At 35.4% G+C, this 21,959-nt stretch overlaps 2 protein-coding genes across 2 annotated transcripts; both read left to right on the forward strand.

Annotated features, from left to right (window-relative positions):
* The first annotated feature begins 757 nt into the window (after nt 1-757).
* LOC109610440 (dynein beta chain, ciliary-like) lies at nt 758-3,755 on the forward strand. Its single transcript, XM_025412119.1, has 7 exons — nt 758-995; nt 1,244-1,476; nt 1,564-1,829; nt 1,987-2,393; nt 2,773-3,200; nt 3,274-3,519; nt 3,732-3,755. Exons 1-7 carry the CDS (start codon nt 758-760, stop codon nt 3,753-3,755), a joined length of 1,842 nt encoding a protein of 613 aa, XP_025267904.1.
* Nucleotides 3,756-3,949: 194 nt separating this feature from the next.
* On the forward strand, nt 3,950-20,899 carry LOC105257532 (dynein beta chain, ciliary). The gene is made up of 29 exons (XM_020029448.2): nt 3,950-3,999; nt 4,127-4,670; nt 4,820-5,137; nt 5,607-5,961; nt 6,156-6,427; nt 6,647-7,027; nt 7,390-7,538; nt 8,566-8,811; nt 9,022-9,550; nt 9,633-10,197; nt 10,302-12,695; nt 12,842-13,203; nt 13,413-13,889; nt 14,059-14,323; nt 14,434-14,783; nt 14,893-15,155; nt 15,262-15,558; nt 15,705-15,874; nt 15,940-16,243; nt 16,303-16,772; nt 17,206-17,760; nt 17,829-18,129; nt 18,375-18,656; nt 18,772-19,073; nt 19,262-19,389; nt 19,468-19,682; nt 19,764-20,120; nt 20,206-20,354; nt 20,495-20,899. Exons 1-29 carry the CDS (start codon nt 3,964-3,966, stop codon nt 20,787-20,789), a joined length of 11,331 nt encoding a protein of 3,776 aa, XP_019885007.2. The 5' UTR covers nt 3,950-3,963; the 3' UTR covers nt 20,790-20,899.
* Nucleotides 20,900-21,959: the final 1,060 nt, after the last annotated feature.

Genomic DNA, 21,959 nt, shown 5'->3' on the forward strand with positions numbered 1-21,959 from the left:
ACGACCATCGTGTTACGATATGCTAATATTTGCATTGTGAAACTTACGAGAGGGCGAAAATCCTCGTTGTTGAAAGATTGCAAGTGGAAGAAACCGAGGTAGCATATCACGCTAGCAAGCGAAAGACTCGATTGCGCGAGCCTAAAGAAACTTCCGAAGAATGAGATCGTACCTGCCACTGCGCGAAGGATAGATATCGCGTGCGATGTCAGTCGCTTTCAGCATATTCCGTGCGTCCCATGACAATAGGGGGCCAACAAACGAGCAAGCTTCGACTCAGGAGACACGATCGTCCAATACCAAGCTGTTTTTCGCTGGTTCAGTCCGTACCTGGTTTCCTGACCCGCTTGCACGACAACTATTTAACGAACATAATACTGCGGTGTCAGCAGAATTTCGCATTTATCGTCTCTCTTCGTAAAAAGCTTACGAAGAGCATCGCTTTCTAAATTCTTGATATGGAGTTGGTCGATCATTCGTCTTTCAAGTTCTGATATCGCGCGATTCAAAATTTAAATAACTTAGTTAGTTGCCTTTATTATAATTATTAATATATTTAATGATTGAATAATTGATAAATGTAATTGGATATAGATAAAGATATATAACATATATATAAAATGTATAAAAAATATATTCTAATATATAACATACTTTTTTCTAAATAAGTATTACTTTTATTATTTACTAAAAAAGAAATTGCAAGATTTATATCTTGATTTGTCGAAAAGAAAATACATTTCGTGATATTGTAGAAATGACTACTCCGGATGCACCACCGGATTTTCGACTCGAATATATCGGAAGTTTTGTGCAAAAAAGTCTGAAATTAAAACCAGAAAAATGGGGAAGATTATTACTGACGGAAGAGTATCGAAATGTGGTGCTAGACTTTTTGGACAAGCCATTACCAATCGCTCTTTTTGTCGTTCTAACATCGAACGCACAATTAGTGGCATCGTCTAATTTTCCCATACCGTACCAGAGAACAAAAGGTGAGTTACTTTTCACCATTATTGTAATTTTTTTGTAATAAATCGTAGAAATATCAATATATTTTAATGATAAATAAGAATTTGATTTCGTAGAAGCTTTTTGTATAAGAACTACTGTTTAATAATATTTTTATTATATATTACTGCAAATAAAACAATGTTGTAATTATTTAGTATTGAGTAAATCGTTGCGATAATATTTACTTTTAAATAAAGAATACATAGAAAAATTTACATTATCAATGCAGGAGTTTATGCCGTTAAGGTAAAGCAAGCACCGCTACCAAAAGACAAAGAGGGATGTTCGACCATGTTAATCGTCGGAGATCTATCGCATCGGATTGTCGATCAATTGGCTACGTTAGTCGATAATATATTCGCTCCTCTTCTTACTAAGCCTGAAAATCATAAGGACTTGCCGGAAATAGCAATTCAAGACATATGTAAGCATGTACACGCTCTTCGTGGTACGTTATATCAGGTAATAAAGCAATTGATTAAATTTTTTGCGCTGATAAAACGTTTAATGAGACATATATATAATGATATTTATTACGCTCAAATGCAGGTGAAAGGTCAAGTAAACGGAAGAACGGTGTTACCTATGCCAGCGGGTCTCGAAAAGGTGACAGAGGTCGAAAGATTGGTTTCCGCAGAAGGTCCACAGGCAGTTGATCTGTATCTGAAAAGTGCTATAGAGGGTGTCGTGATAAAGTGGGCTTATTTAGTAAATGACGTGGTCACTCATGAATCTGGCGTCGCGTTCGAAAATGGCCAAAATCCAACGCCCAATATCGAGCTGGAATATTGGTCTACTAGATTGGCAAATTTGAGGTATTTAAATTATATAATTAATGTAATATAATATAATATAAAAAATATATATATATATATTTTTTTTAATAAGACATCTTTAAATAAGGCATTTTCTTTCTTTTTACTGAATGCGTTCTGTAAGAATACCTATCTATGTTCACATATATTTTTATAGATATATTTACGATCAATTGCAAGAGGACCGGGTGAAAAAGATGGCGACGATTCTCGAAAAAACCGACAGCGCATACTTTCCCTGCTTCCGTACATTGTTCGATAATGTTGTTTCTTCATTAGCCGAGGCAAAAGAGATATCGTTGTATTTGATGCCTTTAGCGAAGTGTTTCAAGTCTGTAGAGGAGATTGATTTCGCCGAGGCTAAACCGCTGATGGCAACATTAATACATTCGCTCGGATTAGCATGGGCGAAATGCAAAAGTTATCAGAGTTCTAGCAAGCTCATCATCATGCTTCGGCAGATATGTAATCTATTAATACAAGAAGCACGTCGATTTCTCGATCCAACATCAATATTTCAAAGCGACGTGGACGAAGCTCTTCAACGCGTTAAAATATCAAGAGGCAAAATATCAATATTAATTTCAATCTACTAAGAAATTATTATTGGCAATATAATTATGTTTACTATTAATAATTACTCATTAATTGTGTCATTTTATGATTGTACTGAATAATTTATCCTTTCGCGCTATAGACTTGCAAATTGGTCGCAATTAATCATCAATTTAATTTATTAATGATAGATGAAAGAGTTTAATACAATGGCTTTTGTTATGATATTATTGATTAAATATAATAAAATTTTAATATTATGTATATACATATACATATCGCGCAAAAGAGACGACAAAAAATATATCGCATCTTCTAATTTATTTTTCATTTCTAATTTTACTTGAAACTCAAAAAATCAATTTACATGTAAATCTTTTTCAATTAGGAGTCTTGGAAGAATTCAAAAGACAATTCGAATTGAGAAAGAATATGCCTGGCTTGAAACTGGAAGCACCACCTTGGACATTTAATTCGACCGCCGTCTTCACTCGTCTTGATGCTTTTTTGAAACGGCTGGCGGATATCGAATGGCTCTTCGATACCGTCCTTGAATTTTCCAAGTTAGAGAAGATTGAAATAGGCGGCATTCTCGGACGGTCCTTGAGCGCGAGAATCATAAGTGTATTTAAAGAATTCCAACAACTTTTCGTTTCCTTCACTGTGAGAGCCAGCGACGTTCTTGAGCCAGACGACGAGTCCTTCGTCGTCGATTGTACGAAATTCGCAGAGTCCATCTCGGATCTTGACAGCAAGTTGGCGTCGATTTTATGTCAAGCTTTCGACGATTGTGGCAATCTCGAAAGCGTTTTCAAGGTGTAATTTATTCCTTCTCTTAGTTTGTATTTCGTAAATCAAGATGCAATAAATGCTTACTTTTATCTTTCAGTTGATAAATATCGCTGGATCGGTTCTGGAGCGTCCTGTCATACGAAAGCAATTCACTAATCGATATGCTAGGATCCTCGAGCTTTTGAACATGGAACTCTCGGTGGTGGAAGTATTGTTTAATCGCGGCACCAGAGGTGCTCTGATTGATCTGCCACCTTTAGCCGCTTCTTTAACGTTCACAAGCATGTTGAAACAGCGTATCGATTTACCTATACAATCGTTTAAAGCCATGTCACATCCGTACGTATTAAAATGCATCCAATTTTTTTCTTGAGATTTTATTTTCTTTTTGTTCTATTTGACAAATTGTTTTGTCAACGATTTTATATGAAGAAAATTATCTAAATCTTTATTGAAGAAAAAATAACATATATCTCCGTGATAATTTCTTGACAAACATGATAAATATCACATTATAAATATGATAAACATATTTATTCCATTATGTGTTAATAGCATCATGCATGGCGACGAAGGTAAGAATATAATAGCACGTTACGAAAGACTGATAAAAATATTTGCTGATAAGGAAAACGATCTCTTCATTGAATGGGCACAAACAGTACCGCAAAATGTTGATATTGGCCTTAATCGTCATCTGCTTTATAGAGAAAGCCATAATATTTTATTGTTAAATTTTGACCCCGATCTCCTCGCCGTATTAAAAGAAGTAAACTACTTGAAACAGATGTCACGTTCTGATATTCCCTTAGAAGCAATTAAGGTATAATATAATCTGAAATACGTACTTTACCTTTAACACATTTTTTAACACATTTTTATATTAAAAGAATGTTCAGTTACGGAATTTTGCTAGACATTAAATTATTCATTTTATATTATAATGTCAGGTATCTGAAAGTGCAGAGACATTTAGGAAATTTCGCACGATGCTAAGTAGCACAGTCGATTCATACAACAACATACGTAAAACAACCAAACCTGTAGAATTTGACTTAATTAAATTGGAAGTGGCGCATATCGATTCCTTGATATTCCGTGGAGAAAACGAATTATGCTGGAGATCAGACGGGCTTCTGGAATATATAACAGAATTGGGCGATTTTGTGGAAGGACTGTGGAAACGCATGAAGACCGCCCAATCGAACGTAGAGAAGATCAAAAACATTTTGGAACCTTGGACGAAGACGCCCCTCATAGAACGAAAGGATAATCGTAAGGATACGCTGCTTGCTCTGGAAGATCGTTCGGAAAAAGTATCGAAACGTTACGCGGAGATCGCAAAAGCATCCGAGCAAATACATTCGATATTGAAGGAAAATGAATTGCTTTTTCAAATTAGTGAGATCGGACAGGAAGTTTGGCAAGAGTATGTGAAATATATTGACGACATAGTGATCGAGTCTCTTCGAAAAGCAGTTGGATGCTCTTTAGGTTAATGTCTTAGAATTAAGAAAAAATTATATTCAATGGCATGAAAAATTTAATTAAAATTTCTTACTTAACTATTAATCTTTAATTTATGCAATATGTACAATTATAAAAAAATAATAAAGCTTTGGACATCTTTTTATCATGTTTAGGCTACTTGGCAGAAAGTATGGATCCAATCGGACAATGCGAACCATTGCTTGAAGCAAAATTGGAGCTCAGGGAACCAGATCTATATTATATGCCATCATTGGAACCCGAAGATCCAGATGGACTTGATCAGTTGATTCTTGGCGTGTTAAATGATATTACCGGTATGGCAGGCTTGATATCTCGATTGAAAAGTGATTCTGTAGGATACGCTGAAGAACTGGCGTGTGATGATGATATTAAGGGAATGAGAGATGAAATACTAACAAGTGTAGCTACTGCTGTAGAAGAAGCTACTGATTTCTGTAGTAATTTCGAAGGTATGTGATTCTCATAAATAATAATATTATAATAGGCTAAATATATTTATATATACACACATGATAATTTTTAGTCATTAAGTGATATCTTAATACAAATTACATATTTAGAATAATCTATTATATTTATAATAATCTAATTTATGCATAAGTTAAATATAAACTCAAGAATTAATACTCAATTTAAAAAAAATAAGTGCAAAATAAAAGTATTTTTTAAAACTTAATTAGAATTTTTAAAATTTAATTATATTTTTAAAAATTTTCTAATACATATTTAAAAAGCGTATTAATATACACATAAAATATATCATTATAAATAATTAAATTGCTATTATTAGTTAAATAATTAATTTGCTATTATTATGATTATATAGTAATAGTAAATGGATAAAGAGAAAGCTCTTTAGATATTTAAATACTCTATTATATTAACAATGTTTCACATATCTAACAATGTTTCGATTAGGCTACGCTTATCTATGGCTAGATGATAGGGGTGTTGTGATGCAACAATTCCTCGAATACAGCCGACAATTGTCAGCAGAGGAAATGGACATGGTGGCAGCTCAGGACCCTAAAGGTCCGACGAAGTCACCACCGAAAATGGAGCAATTCCGCGAACAAATCGACCTTTACGAGGGGCTCTATCTCGAGATCGAGGAAATGGATCTGTCCAAAGTATTTTGCGGCTGGTTCAGAGTAGATCTAAAACCCTTCAGACAGTCAGTACTGAACACGGTGTGCAAGTGGTCGAGTATGTTCAAAAAACATTTGGTCGATCGTGTAACAAGCAGTCTCTCAGATTTGGGAATATTTATAAGGTATATTTATATAAAATATTTAATATAAATTTTTTTTATCATGTGATAGTAAAATTTCGAATAAAATATCATTTTTAACATATATATAGTTCCTCTAAATTTTATATTATTCTATTTCTTATATAAAGACTGTGTATGCATAATGGCTTTTTAATAAATATTTTACCTTTATAAATATATTTTATAATTTCTAGACGAGCGGACGAGGGATTGTTACAACAAGTGCAACCGGGTGACTATGCTGCTCTGGTTAGTGTAATGGGCTATCTATTACAAGTAAAAGAACGTCAGCCAACTACGGACGAGATGTTCCATCCGTTAGAGGAGACCATTGAGTTGCTCAAGTTCTACGATCAAGATATACCCGAAGAAGTAAACGTATTACTACAAGAGTTGCCACAGCAATGGGCAAACACGAAAAAACTTGCTCTTATGGTGAAGCAGCAAGTTGCGCCATTACAGGCAGGTTTGTAGAATAATATTTATATGATAATTAAGTTGATGTTTCTGTCAATTTATCATTTTATCTATTTTTAATTATAAATATAATAAAAAAATTAATATATGTTATTAATATATAATGTTAAATATTAAATATATATTTGAATATCTTTTGGAAATTATATAGTAATGTATTCTATAATATTTTTAATTAAATATGGTAATAATATATCAAATATATCAGGTGAAGTATCAAGAATTCGTGGTCGAATCTCCGCATTTGATATTACAATAAATCAGTATCGAGAAGCATTTCGACGATACACATTTTTCAAGTATGACTGCAAAAATCCGTACGAACTATTAGATGAGGCGCATAAAGAGATTCTCATGTTGGAACGTCAAATGAAGGATATACAAGAATCTGCCTCGTTGTTCGAAGTAATGGTACCCGAATTTAAACAGCTGAGGCAGTGCAGGAGAGAGCTGAAAATGCTTAAGCAGCTCTGGGATTATGTAAATATAGTGCAGAGTAGTATCGAGGGTTGGAAGACGACACCCTGGAGGAAAATTGACGTGGAGAATATGGACATCGAGTGCAAGAAGTTTGCGAAGGAGATACGTGGTTAGTAGCTAAGAAATTGTCTACGGTCCCAAAGGATTTTATCGAATAGCACAGTTTTATGTACTGAATATATATTTCTATAAATTATTGTCATTTTCTTCTTGCGTTATTTTCCTTATTATCATGCAACTTCATTTATGCACAAAATATAAATATATTTTATATACTTTGTGTTAATTTTAATTAAATTTTTTTTTTATCCTTTGTTAAATATATTTTACATACTTATTTATGTAAAATAAATTATATATTACTATTAATAAATATTATGTAAAATCTCTTTCGTATGATTTTTTTTCTGGAAAGATATAATATCGAAATAATTTGATTTATTTAATCATCGGTTACATTTCGTCTAGCAGCGCTGGATAAAGAAATGAGGCCATGGGATACGTATATATCGTTAGAGGCGACGGTAAAGAACATGCTTACATCATTGCGCGCCGTGGGAGAATTGCAAAATCCAGCTATTCGAGAAAGACATTGGCGACAGCTGATGAATAGTACTAAGGTATCGCTGGAAATCGCAGAGCGGATGTATCATCCATTTTCTTACGATACAAACTCATGCAAATTAGGGGACATATTTAATGTCATTAGTTAAAAAATACGAATTTATCTAGTTCTTTCTTAATTTTTCATACTTCAATGGTTCGATTGTTACTTGATGTTCGCTTTAAATGAAACTCCCCTTTCTACGAAATTGTATATAAAAATCCCATGATGCTAATCAAATGTGTAAATCACGTCAGTATTAGATTTAGTTGCACCGCTGTATATACGCTATCGATGTTACAGAAATTGGGCAACATGACTCCAGAAATGACCGTAAGTCTGCTGTATATATGCGTACATTTAAAAATTTTCTATATTTGTAGCATATTTTATTAATCGAAGTAAAATTCTAAATTTTAATAGAGATAAATTAAAGCACGAAATTGATTTTTCAATATACGCTTTTCTTCTCTTATAAAAGCGCACTGGTTTCATATTTTTTAATTTTTCATGAATGCGCACTATTATATATTGCATTTTTTTGCATCCAATTTATATATTATAAAATATCTTAGATATAAGCATGACTGAAATAATAGTATGCAACACTGGCTGATAAATTTTTAATTCACAAGACTTATATTCATAAACTTATTTAGCGCTAAACGTATCTGTTTAATGCTAATTTTCTAAACGTTATATTTCAAATTTCATATTTAATGATAGAATGAGGCTAAGAATAATCACACACATTCAGTTACACACTAATAATCCACCTATTTATAGTTTGTCATTATTGTTTCATTATATAAGTTCTTATAGTTATATAAATTCTTATAGTTTCTCATTATTCATTCATTGTATAAATCATTGTATAATTTTTTTAATAAATTTGCTACAAATACAAGATATCACATATGTATTTCATATTATTTAGCAACTTCCTATGCCATTCTAGATTTATTGTATGAGCTAAAGAAAAGGATACGATCAATATAGTCTTGCTTTTTGTATCTATATCGTCAGATGATTTTTTTATATAGGTTCGTTTCGTAATGGACGAATCAACAACTTTAGCTGATCTACTCGAATTGAATCTCCATGAATGCGAAGATGAAGTTAAAAATATCGTTGACAAAGCTGTTAAGGAAATGTCTATGGAGAAATACATGAAAGAACTAAATGTTACATGGTCGAAAATGGAATTCGAGCGAGAAGTTCATGCTCGGACAGGAGCTACTTTAATCAGAGCTAGCGAAGAATTGATCGAAACTCTAGAAGAAAATCAGGTTAATTAAATAATGAAAAATATTCATATTCTCGCTCAAAATATCATAAAAAATAAAAAATAAAGAACCAATTACTAATTATTTAATTTTTTTTAATACTTAACTTTAAATCTATTATTTTTTAAACATATCTTATTAAAATAATTTTGCTGAAACATATAAAAATATTATTTTTCTGATATTTAAAGGTCATTTTTCTTTGAATCGCAGGTACAATTACAAAATCTAATTACCTCGAAATTTATCGCGCATTTTCTGGAAGAGGTGTCATCATGGCAGAAGAAATTGAGCATTGCTGATCAAGTGACGACTGTATGGTTCGAAGTTCAACGCACCTGGATGCATCTTGAGAGCATTTTCATGTCGTCCGAAGATATCCGAAAGCAGTTGCCAGTGGATGCTGCACGATTCGATCGCATCGACACGGAATTTAAAGAGATGACGGAGGAGATGGCGAAAACGCCGAATGTCGTCGAGGCGACGAATAAGGACGGACTTGTATCCGCTCTAGACGTTTTGCAAAAAGAACTCGTATTATGTGAAAAAGCTTTAGCGGAATATCTAGAAACGAAACGTCTCGCTTTCCCGCGATTCTACTTCGTCTCTTCTAGCGATTTGCTAGATATACTCTCGAACGGAAATCAACCGGAAATAGTGGCGAAACACTTGACAAAATTATTCGATTCTATGGCGCGTCTGAATTTTGATGATAAAAATACTTCATTAAAACGTGTTTTAGGTAAACGATTAAATTATATGTATTATTATTATATTACTATTATTAAATAATATACAACATTAAACTTTTTTTCAAATTTGAGGCATGTTTGCTAAGGACGGCGAATACGTAGAATTCGCAAACTGCGAGATGATTTGCGAAGGACCCGTGGAAGCCTGGTTGAATCGTCTTCAGAGCGCTATGCGCGTATCAATTCGGCATTATTTCAGCGAAGCGGTAGTGGCGTACGAGGAGAAACCACGTGAGCAATGGCTATTTGATTATCCTGCTCAAGTATCTCTCTGCGGGACGCAAATCTGGTGGACCACCGAAGTAAATATAGCGTTCGCGCGTTTCGAGGAAGGATACGATAATTCTATCAAGGACTATCTGAAGAAACAGATCTCGCAGCTAAGTATTCTAATCACGCTGCTGATAGGTGAACTGACCAAGCAGGAGAGACAGAAGGTCATGACGATCTGTACGATCGATGTGCACTCAAGGGACGTCGTGACGAAATTGGTGCAATCGAAGGTCGAAAGTTCGCAGGCTTTTCAATGGCAAAGTCAGCTGCGGCATAGATGGGACGAGAAGAAAAAAGATTGCTTCGCAAATATTTGCGACGCGCAATTCAAATATTCTCACGAATATCTGGGTAATACTCCCAGGTTAGAATTTATCTTAGTGTTTCTTTTAATTTATTAGTTAGTGTTTCTTTTAATTTATTCGTTTATATGGAATAATAAATAATATTGCCTATATTTATGTGCAGATTGGTCATAACGCCATTAACAGATAGATGCTACATAACTTTGACGCAATCTCTGCATCTCGTTATGGGCGGTGGTCCGGCTGGACCAGCTGGGACTGGAAAAACCGAGACCACAAAAGATTTAGGCCGAGCTCTCGGCATAATGGTCTACGTGTTTAATTGTTCCGAGCAGATGGATTACAAGTCTTGCGGTAACATATACAAGGGATTAGCGCAAACTGGTGCATGGGGTTGTTTCGATGAATTTAACAGAATCACCGTCGAAGTGCTCTCGGTGGTCGCCGTGCAAGTGAAGTCGATACAGGATGCCATCAGAGACAAGAAGGAAACATTCAATTTCATGGGCGAGACGATAGCTCTCGAGCCAACCGTCGGCATATTTATCACTATGAATCCTGGTTATGCCGGCCGTACAGAATTGCCAGAGAACTTGAAAGCACTTTTTCGTCCCTGCGCCATGGTGGTGCCCGATTTTGAACTGATATGCGAAATTATGCTGGTAGCAGAGGGATTTCAAGATGCTAGAGTACTCGCAAGAAAATTCATCACTTTATACACGTTGTGTAAAGAACTGTTATCTAAGCAAGATCATTATGACTGGGGATTGAGAGCAATAAAATCAGTCTTGGTAGTCGCTGGTAGTTTGAAGAGGGGCGATCCCGGCAGACCGGAAGAAGAAGTATTAATGAGAGCTTTGAGAGACTTCAACATTCCTAAAGTAGTATCGGATGATCTACCAGTCTTCATGGGATTGATAGCTGATTTATTTCCAGCATTGGACGTTCCCAGAAAAAGAGATGTTGAATTCGAAAAGATGGTTAAACAAGCGGCTGCCGATTTGAGTCTGCAACCAGAAGATGGTTTCATCCTCAAAGTCGTACAACTCGAGGAGTTGTTAGAAGTAAGACATTCCGTCTTTATCGTAGGCATAGCTGGTTCCGGAAAAACTCAAGTGTGGAAGACATTATTCAAAACTTATCATAATATGAAGAGAAGGCCGATCTATAATGATCTCAATCCAAAGGCGGTGACAAATGACGAGCTCTTCGGCATCATTAATCCAGCAACGCGAGAATGGAAAGATGGCCTCTTCTCGGTTATCATGCGAGAACAGGCTAATCTGGGCGGCGAGAATCCGAAATGGATCCTCCTGGATGGCGACATCGATCCGATGTGGATTGAATCTCTGAATACTGTTATGGATGACAATAAAGTTTTGACATTAGCCAGCAACGAACGAATCGCGCTAACGCCGGCCATGAGATTACTCTTCGAAATCTCGAACTTGAGAACTGCTACACCTGCCACGGTCTCGCGAGCCGGGATTTTGTACATAAATCCGCAGGATTTAGGATGGAATCCGTACGTAACGAGCTGGGTCGAGAAGCGGCCGTTGCCGAATGAAAAATCGAATCTGGTCATGCTCTTCGACAAATATATTCCTACTTGTCTCGAGACTTTGAGAACTAGATTTAAAAAAGTAACACCCATAGCCGATATGGCGCACGTCGAGATGTTGTGTCATCTGCTTCATTGTCTTCTGAAACCGGAGCTGACGAGCGGCGATTTCTACAAAGATCACTATGAACTTTATTTCGTGTTCGCCGCTGTTTGGGCCTTCGGCTCCTCCATGTTTCAAGATCAAACTATGGATTATCGAGTGGAGTTTACTAAGTGGTGGGTCAACGAATTCAAACAGGTGAAATTTCCATCGCAAGGTACGGTATTTGATTATTACATCGACAACGAGACGAAGAGTTTCGTTCCCTGGACGAACCGTCTTCCAAAGTTCGAGCTGGATATGGAGACACCTTTACAAGCTGTTTTGGTTTACACGTCAGAATCTATTAGAATAAGATATTTTCTAGATCTGTTGATGCCGGAAAAGCATCCTATAATGTTGGTCGGTACGGCTGGTTGTGGCAAGACCGTCCTAATTGCCGAGAAGCTTTTACAGCTTTCTGAAAATTACGCGGTCGCCAACGTACCGTTTAATTTCTATACCTCGTCCGAAATGCTACAAAAAATTATGGAGAAATCATTGGAGAAGAAAGCAGGCAGAAATTATGGTCCACCGGGAAATAAAACTCTAGTATACTTCATCGATGACATGAATATGCCGGAAGTGGATCCGTATGGCACCGTCCAGCCTCACACATTAATTAGACAGCACTTAGATTACGGTCATTGGTACGATCGTACGAAATTAACTTTGAAGGACATCCACAATTGTCAATATGTCAGCTGCATGAATCCGACTGCTGGATCGTTTACGATTAATCCAAGATTGCAAAGACACTTTGCTGTATTTGCCGTTAGTTTTCCGAACATAGACTCTTTAACAACTATATATTCCTCCATTCTGTCGCAACATCTTGCAAATGTAGAGCATAGGTAATAAATAAATGAAAATATAAATAACAAATATTAAAATTCTTTACATATTAATATCTGCAATATAATAAAAGTTTACCGAATAATCTTTAAAAAAGAATTATTTTCTACATATAATATTAATTAATGATAATAATATTATTTAGGTTTCCTCTAAGTGTCACCGAATTATGTCCAAATATCGTACAAGCCAGCATCCAACTGCATCACCGCTGTAGTCAGATGTTTCTGCCAACAGCGGTAAAGTTTCATTATATCTTCAATCTTCGCGAACTTTCCAATTGTTTTCAAGGTTTACTATTCAGTGGCAATGAATGCTTGCAATCTGCGGTGGATTTAATTCGACTCTGGATGCACGAGACTCAACGTGTCTATGGAGACAAGCTAACAGATGAAAAAGATATCGAAAGTTTTTTGAAACTACAATTAGATATTCTGAAAAAAAATGTAGAGGAGGTGGACGAAGGCTCAATTCTGGAAAAACCCAACATTTATTGCCATTTTGCAGGTAAATCACCATACTTGTTAATTTTTTTGTTAACATGTTTTGAAAAATAATATCTGACTTTAATTTTTCGATAAGATATGTAAGAATAAATATTTACATTGTATTATTAAATAAAAGTTATATAAAAATATGTGACTTAATAAAATATAAAATTATATAAAAATATATAATTTTTCGGATATTAATAAAAAAAATTATACGATATTTAGGTGGTGTCGGAGAGCCAAAATACATGGCTGTTAAAGATTGGATGACTTTACATCGGTTATTGTCTGAAGCAATGGTCAGTTATAACGATTTAGTGGCGGCTATGAATCTGGTACTTTTCGAGGATGCCATGATGCACGTATGTCGCGTAAATAGAATTCTAGAATCACCCAGAGGCAGTGCACTTTTAGTTGGTGTGGGTGGTTCCGGCAAACAGAGTCTTTCACGATTAGCAGCTTTTATAAGCTCATTGGAGGTTTTCCAAATTCAACTGAAGAAGGGCTACGGTGTAACAGATTTGAAGATGGAACTCGCTGTCCTATACTCGAAAGCAGGCTTGAAGAATATCGGTATTATGTTCTTAGTGACAGACGCACAAGTACCGAACGAACAATTCTTAGTACTTATCAACGACATGCTCGCATCGGGAGAAGTTCCCGATTTATTTGCCGAAGACGAGGTGGAGAATATAATTGCAGGTTTGTTGCGAAAACAATCTTGACAAGTTAGGCTAACTTAATTAAAATATAAAATATCATCTAACAATATATTCTTATAAAAATATTTCTAATAAATATATGGCGAGTACAAATATTAGTGGATCATATTAAAATCTAAATATATTTTATATTAAAATAATTGACACAGGAGTTCGTAACGAAGTGAAAGGCGCAGGTATATTGGACACGCGTGAAAATTGTTGGAAATTCTTCATCGATCGCGTTCGCCGACAGCTCAGAATAGTATTATGCTTTTCTCCGGTCGGTTCTACATTACGAGTTAGATCCAGAAAATTTCCGGCAATCATAAATTGTACGATGATCAATTGGTTTCATGAATGGCCTCAAGAGGCATTAATGTCTGTATCGAAAAGATTTCTACAGGAATTAGAAGAGCTGCCAGAAACTTATAGGTAAATATTTAATTATTACAAAGAAAAACAATATAACAAAAACAAAATATATATATTAAGAATTATAAACATAAACAAAATATATATATTAAGAAAAGCATCTTTGACAGAGAATCAGCTGCCAAGTTTATGGCTCATGCACACACTAGCGTAAATATAGCCAGTCGTCATTATTTGAGTAGCGAACGTCGTTACAATTACACGACTCCAAAATCTTTTCTGGAACAAATAAGTTTATATACCAGATTGTTAAAAACAAAAACCTCTGAGTTACGGGCTAGGGTGGCTAGATTGGAAAATGGCTTGGATAAATTGAGATCAACGGCAGTACAAGTGGATAAGTTGAAAAAGAAGTTGGCCGTACAAGAGGTAGAATTGCAGCAAAAGAACGAGGCTGCGGATGCTTTAATTGCTATAGTTGGTGTCGAGACGGAGAAAGTCCAAAAAGAAAAAGCGATAGGTTCAATATTATTAATATTACGATAAAATATACGATTCTTTGCATACATATATTATATATTTGACAAAATAAATTAGATTTGATTCAAAAAAGAGTATATTTTATTTAGCGGATGAGGAAGAATCTAAAGTGGCCATAATAGCCGATGAAGTTTTGAAGAAGCAAAAAGACTGCGAAGCAGATTTAACGAAGGCCGAACCTGCTTTGCTGGCTGCGCAAGAAGCTCTGAATACCTTGAACAAGGCAAATTTAACGGAATTAAAATCATTCGGTTCGCCTCCTGGCGCTGTAACGAACGTCACTGCTGCAGTCATGGTCCTTTTGGCACCAGCTGGCAAAGTACCTAAGGATCGAAGTTGGAAAGCTGCCAAGGTATTATTAAATCGACTGGAATGATTCGAGAAAATTTCTCTCTCGTCTTGCTTCCTTAAAATGATAAATACTAAGGTTATTTTATTTTTCATTTTTTTCCATAAAGATCGTAATGGCAAAAGTAGATACTTTTCTGGATGCCTTGATTAATTATGACAAAGAAAATATACATCCTGAAGTGATTAAAGCAATACAACCATATCTCAAGGATTCTGAATTCGAGCCTGAGTTTGTAAGATCTAAGTCAGCTGCCGCAGCGGGTTTATGCGCCTGGGTGATCAATATTATTAAATTTTACGAAGTCTTTTGCGATGTAGAACCAAAACGAAAGGCGCTCGCACATGCGAATGCAGAATTAGCTGCGGCTCAAGATAAACTTAGTGGTATCAAGCGAAAAGTAGTTGTAAGTGAACGATAACGAAAAACGTTTTTCTAATATTTATTTCAAAAAGTTATAACAAATTTTGCAAAAATGTATCTGTATTATATTTGCATGAAATTTTCCAAATTTTCCACATCTGTAATAATCTGAATAATCGATCTTCTCAGTCCTTGGAAGAACAGCTGGCGAAATTAACGGCGGACTTCGAGCAAGCAACATCCGAGAAATTAAAATGTCAACAGGAAGCCGATGCCACTAATTCAACAATCGCATTAGCGAATAGATTAGTCGGTGGTCTGGCATCTGAAAACGTTCGTTGGGCTGATTCTGTAGCCAGGTAAGATTTTAGAGCGTATATCACATCTCATTATGTCATATTAATGATTAATTAAATATTTTTAGTTTTATGCAACAAGCGTCGACGTTACCTGGCGATGTATTGTTGGTGACGGCTTTCATATCCTACGTCGGTTGCTTTACAAAACAATTCCGACAGGATTTATTGAACAAGCAATGGTTACCTTTCATACGTAGTGTTGAACCGACGATCCCAATTACCGAAGGCCTGGATCCTCTCTCATTGCTAACGGACGACACGCAAATTGCCAAATGGAATAACGAGGGTTTGCCGAATGATCGAATGTCGACAGAGAATGCTACAATATTGACAAACTCCGATCGTTGGCCCTTAATGATAGATCCGCAGGTACATGCATAAAAAAATTATCTAAAGATAAGTGCAATTTAATAAAAAAATTTGTACAGCTTCAGGGAATAAAATGGATTAAAGAAAAATACGGAGATGAGCTGAAAGTGATTAGATTAGGTCAACGTGGTTATTTGGACGTGATCGAATTATCCTTAGCGAACGGATCTACAGTCTTGTTGGAGAACATCGGAGAGACCGTAGATCCTGTTCTGGATCCTCTACTTGGCCGAAATTTAATCAAGAAGGGTCGAGCCATTAAGATTGGCGATAAAGAGGTGGAATACAATTCCATGTTCAGATTGCTGCTGCACACGAAGTTAGCTAATCCCCATTATAAACCGGAAATGCAGGCGCAAACCACGCTAATTAATTTTACGGTAACGAGGGATGGCTTGGAGGATCAATTACTTGCGGAAGTGGTTAAGGCAGAGAGACCAGATCTGGAGGAGCTGAAGGCAGAGCTTACTAGGCAACAGAATGATTTTAAGATTACTCTTAATAGTCTCGAAGACTCGCTTCTATCAAGGTATGAACAATACAAAAATTTATTTACAAACTATTTAAAATGTACTTATATAAGATTTATATATAAAAGATATGATAAATTATATTTACAAAATTTTTACACTATATATCCTATTTGCCATGTAAAAAAATATTTTCCAAAAATAGTTATAATATGTAAATGTGACACAGTAATATTTTAAATACTATTAAATCTAATAATAATACATTTTACTTTATCTAATTTGTAATTATTTGTAGATAATATTTGATCTAGTGGAGAAGAAAAAGAGAGCACTTTTAATACTTAAAAAAAACAAATATATATATATGATATATAATTACGATATTAATTGTTATATATATATATATATATATATATATATATATATATAATATATATTATATGCATAATAATTAGTTTAATTTTAATTATTTATGTTATCATTGTTTAGATTATCGTCAGCTGGCAGCAATGTTCTCGAAGATACATCTCTTGTAGAAAATTTAGAAACAACAAAGCGTACTGCCGCAGAGATCGAATCCAAGGTTACAGAGGCTCGAGGAACCAGTCGACAAATCGATGCAGCTCGAGAATTATATCGACCCGCGGCAGCAAGGGCCTCATTGTTATATTTTATTCTGAATGATCTGAATACCATTAATCCTATCTATCAATTTTCGTTGAAAGCCTTCAGCGTCGTCTTCCAGAAAGCAATTTTGAAGGCCGATCCCGCGCCTGATGTTACGGGAAGAGTGCAGAATCTAATTGAATGCATTACATATTCAGTCTTCATGTACACTAGCAGGGGACTTTTCGAGTGTGACAAACTAATCTTTGCCTCGCAAATGGCATTCCAAATTTTATTGGCGAGAAACGAAGTTACACCTAGCGAGTTGGACTTTCTCCTAAGATTTCCTATAACACCACACGTCACTTCGCCGGTCGATTTTCTCACCAATACTAGCTGGGGTGGCATAAGAAGCCTCGCTACGAGGGAAGAGTTTCGGTACGTAGGATGAGAAACTGTTATCCCATTGTCGAGCTTTACTTTCTCACTGTCTTGCTCGTTTGAAGGAATCTGGATCGGGACATCGAAAGTTCTGCCAAACGTTGGAAAAAGTTCGTGGAGTGTGAATGCCCGGAGCGTGAAAAGTTTCCTCAAGAGTGGAAAAATAAAACGGCTATACAACGTCTATGCATGCTGAGGGCTCTGAGACCAGACAGGATGACGTATGCCATTGCTGCGTTTATCGAGGAAAAGCTCGGTCCGAGATACATTGAGGCGAGAACTGTAGAATTTGCAAAATCCTTTGAGGAAACTAGTCCGAGTACTCCCATTTTTTTTATTCTATCGCCCGGAGTTAATCCGTTAAAGGTGACCATAAATATTTTTTTCTTATCGCTATTTTACGAATAATATTTTTTATGTAAAACAGTACCTTCAATAATTTTGTATGTATGTATATATGTGATATATATTGAAGTTTTTAAGTTTTTAAAAATACAATTTAAATGTTACAATATAGCAAGATTAATACAACAAATATTATATTAAAATACATTTTATAAAATATTAAAAGCAAAGATACATATATAATGAGACATAAAATGGAATATTAGGATGTTGAAGACTTAGGTCGACGCCTTGGCTTTACATCGGATAATCAAAACTTCCATAACGTATCCCTTGGTCAAGGACAAGAAACTGTGGCCGAGCAAGCTATGGATATAGCAGCTAAAAATGGTCACTGGGTGGTGCTACAAAATATACATTTAGTCAAGAAATGGCTTCCGCTATTAGAAAAAAAATTGGAAGTAGCCGCGGAAGGATCTCATTCCGATTACAGAATGTTTATGAGCGCAGAACCGGCTAGTACGCCAGCCGGCCATATAATACCTCAAGTGAGAAAATGTTTTGCAATGTTAAATTATGCATAATTTAAACAAACATATAAATTTTAATAGTTTATTCGTAATATATATTTTATTCTAATAGATATGTTTTTAATAATTTTAGGGTATTCTGGAATCGTCAATTAAGATTACAAATGAGCCACCTACTGGTATGCAAGCTAATTTGCATAAAGCTCTAGACAATTTTACTCAAGAAACTTTAGAAATGTGCTCCAAAGAAGCTGAGTTCAAAGCGATTTTATTTTCTTTGTGCTATTTCCACGCTGTCGTCGCGGAGCGTCGTAAATTCGGACCTCAGGGTTGGAATAAAATATATCCCTTCAATGTAGGAGATCTGAACATCAGTGTCAGTGTTCTGTACAATTATTTGGAAGCAAGTCAAAAAGTGCCTTGGGAAGATTTAAGGTGATTATATTAAATATAAGATGATTATATTATATTTAATAATTACATTAATGTGAAAATAAAGAATAAATGCAAAAAAATCGTGCAAAATTAATTAAATATCACTCGCAATTAAAAGTATAATTGAATTAAAAATAAAGTCAAAATATAAAAAAACATTTAGTAATATACTACATCTTCTCAAAAAGGTATCTCTTTGGAGAAATTATGTATGGTGGCCATATAACAGATGACTGGGACAGACGACTTTGCGTATCCTATCTTGAAGAATTAATGCAGCCTGATTTGATCGATGGAGAACTGCAATTGGCGCCGGGTAATGCACGAATTCGTTTCGAAATTAAATAAGAATTCGATGTTTTCTGTGAATATCATTGTTTTCTTGTATTTCAAGGTTTTTCCGCACCTCCTAATACAGATTTAGTTGGTTATCATACATACATCGACGAAGCTATACCGCCGGAATCTCCATATTTATATGGGTTACATCCGAATGCGGAAATTGGTTTTCTGACAATGACGGCTGAGAATTTATTCAAAACAGTCTTTGAAATGCAACCCCGGGACACTGGCAGCTCGGGAGGGCAAGCCGTTACCAGAGAGGAGAAGGTTATCGTATTAAAATACAATAAAATAAATAAATTAGAAATATGATAAAATAAATGACTTTCTTGTTATTTTATTTTGCAGGTGAAACAGGTATTAGACGAGATAATAGAAAAATTACCCGAGGAATTCAACATGACGGAAATAATGGGAAAGGTAGAGGAACGAACACCTTACGTGATCGTTGCATTTCAAGAATGCGAGAGGATGAATTTCTTGACGACGGAGATTAAACGATCACTGCGCGAGCTGGATTTGGGTCTTAAGGGCGAACTTACCATAACATCAGACATGGAAGATTTGGAGAACGCGCTGTTCTTCGATCAAGTTCCTCCAGTTTGGGCCAGCAGGGCTTATCCGTCTTTATCGGGCCTAACTGCCTGGTTCGTCGACCTGCTACTGAGAATCAGAGAGCTGGAGACGTGGTCTACGGATTTCGTTGTGTGTATATAAAGATAGAGAAAGACGATAATCCACGTTCCTAGAATAACACTAACACGTGAAAAATATATTAATATTTTTCTAGTTACCCGCATCCGTGTGGCTTGCCGGCTTTTTTAATCCTCAATCGTTACTCACCGCCATCATGCAATCGACGGCGAGAAGGCACGAGTTACCACTCGATAAAATGTGCCTCCAGTGCGACGTGACCAAAAAGAACAAGGAGGAGTTCACGTGAGTAGGAAAGATAATTAGACGGAAGTTGAAGTTTCGCGATACGCGTGCTCGTGAGGGCAGAATAGTTATCAGTCGTTAACTTAATTCGTTGTACATCGTGCTGAGGAGTGACTTCCTTCCCGATTCGTTCGTGCTAGGTCGGCTCCGAGGGACGGCGCCTACGTTCACGGAATATTTATGGAAGGCGCACGATGGGACGTCCAAACGGGAATCATCGTCGACTCCAGGCATAAAGAATTATATCCAGCGATTCCCGTGATTAATGTACGCGCGATCACGCAGGATAAACAGGATTTGAGGAACATGTACGAGTGTCCGGTATATAAGACACGTATGCGAGGTCCGACATATGTATGGACGTTCAATTTGAAAACCAAAGACAAACCGGCTAAGTGGACGTTAGCCGGTGTTGCTCTCTTGTTGCAAACCTAAAAAGAATAATCGTTGTTAGTTTAACTAATAGAATTGCTTGAATAATAAACACAGACAAGTTGACAGCGTAGTTGTACCTGATCGTAAATAAGATATGTTGTTAACTATTTCTTTGTAGAATATTTTTGCACTTGATTTTTGCTATACAAATATCATGGTATTTTTATCTTTTCTCTATTATATAATTTTTCAAATAATTGATCATAAAATTATTAACTAAAATTAACATATAATTGCATTTATTTATCTTTATCAATTCTCGATTATATTAATTTTGAAAAGAAATAGTTAATATTTGCAATGAAATTATATTCTATAAATCCAACAATATAAAAAGTATAAAAGAAAATATATGAAGTTGGTTATTAAGTCAATGTAAATTTGATTAGATTTGTATAGTACTTAAACACTTTAGAATTAAATGAAACCAGGCTCTAAATTGGAAGAATAATCTATGTATTCCCATTTCAACAGAATAAAAAGAATATCTCTATTAAAACTAGTATTACATATTTTATATACAAATTAATCGTTTAGATATCGTTTAGATTATCACTTTGATACATAAAATTAATATAAATTTGTTCCTTACAATTTCAAAATGATACATTTTGCGCGAAACAGATCCGCAATTATGGCACATAAAGAAGAGAACGATTCGACAGCAAATCTCAAAGGGTCGATCGAAGGTGGGATTCGAGGTCGACTAATCGACCGAGAGTTAATAAAACGTAGGAGGAGAAACGATGCGAGGTCTCCAAGGAGTATATCCGGCCCGTTTCACGAACCGGCGCTCAGTTTTCCGTAACAGAGAAAAAGGAGAAATTATCCGTCATTCGTCGAAATGGGAGTCCTCCCTGAAGACGACGGAGATCAATACCCGTATTCCGGAGTAAACAAAAGCCGATGCCTATCTCGCTACAAAGTGTCGGCCAATTTAATTTAGTGCCGATTCCCGAGACACGAAGAGAAAAAAAAGATACGAGACACATCCGCGTAGAGAACACAAAGGTTTTTGTATCATCGTTCGATCACGCGTATCAAAATTATATTGCGTTAGAGAATAAATTAAATTTTCGCTTCAATTCGCGTCTTTGAAGTAGAATAGTTCTCATAGAATGGAAAGTTTATTAAATATATCAAGAGAGAATATTTGAAATCACTTAGCTT

This window comes from Camponotus floridanus, unplaced genomic scaffold (assembly GCF_003227725.1).
Source record: "Camponotus floridanus strain SB8 unplaced genomic scaffold, Cflo_v7.5 scaffold48, whole genome shotgun sequence".
NCBI classification, from domain to species: Eukaryota; Metazoa; Arthropoda; class Insecta; order Hymenoptera; family Formicidae; genus Camponotus; species Camponotus floridanus.

Excerpts from the sequence above, each read along its gene's own strand:
- LOC109610440 (XM_025412119.1), top strand. The coding sequence starts at position 758 with ATGACTACTCCGGATGCACCACCGGATTTTCGACTCGAATATATCGGA. Across the intron at positions 2,394-2,772 it reads ACGCGTTAAAATATCAAGAG|GAGTCTTGGAAGAATTCAAA; the intron begins GCAAAATATCAA and ends TTTTTCAATTAG. Across the intron at positions 3,201-3,273 it reads ATCTCGAAAGCGTTTTCAAG|TTGATAAATATCGCTGGATC; the intron begins GTGTAATTTATT and ends TTTATCTTTCAG.
- LOC105257532 (XM_020029448.2), top strand. The coding sequence starts at position 3,964 with ATGTCACGTTCTGATATTCCCTTAGAAGCAATTAAG. Across the intron at positions 4,000-4,126 it reads TTCCCTTAGAAGCAATTAAG|GTATCTGAAAGTGCAGAGAC; the intron begins GTATAATATAAT and ends TTATAATGTCAG. Across the intron at positions 13,204-13,412 it reads CATTTATTGCCATTTTGCAG|GTGGTGTCGGAGAGCCAAAA; the intron begins GTAAATCACCAT and ends TACGATATTTAG.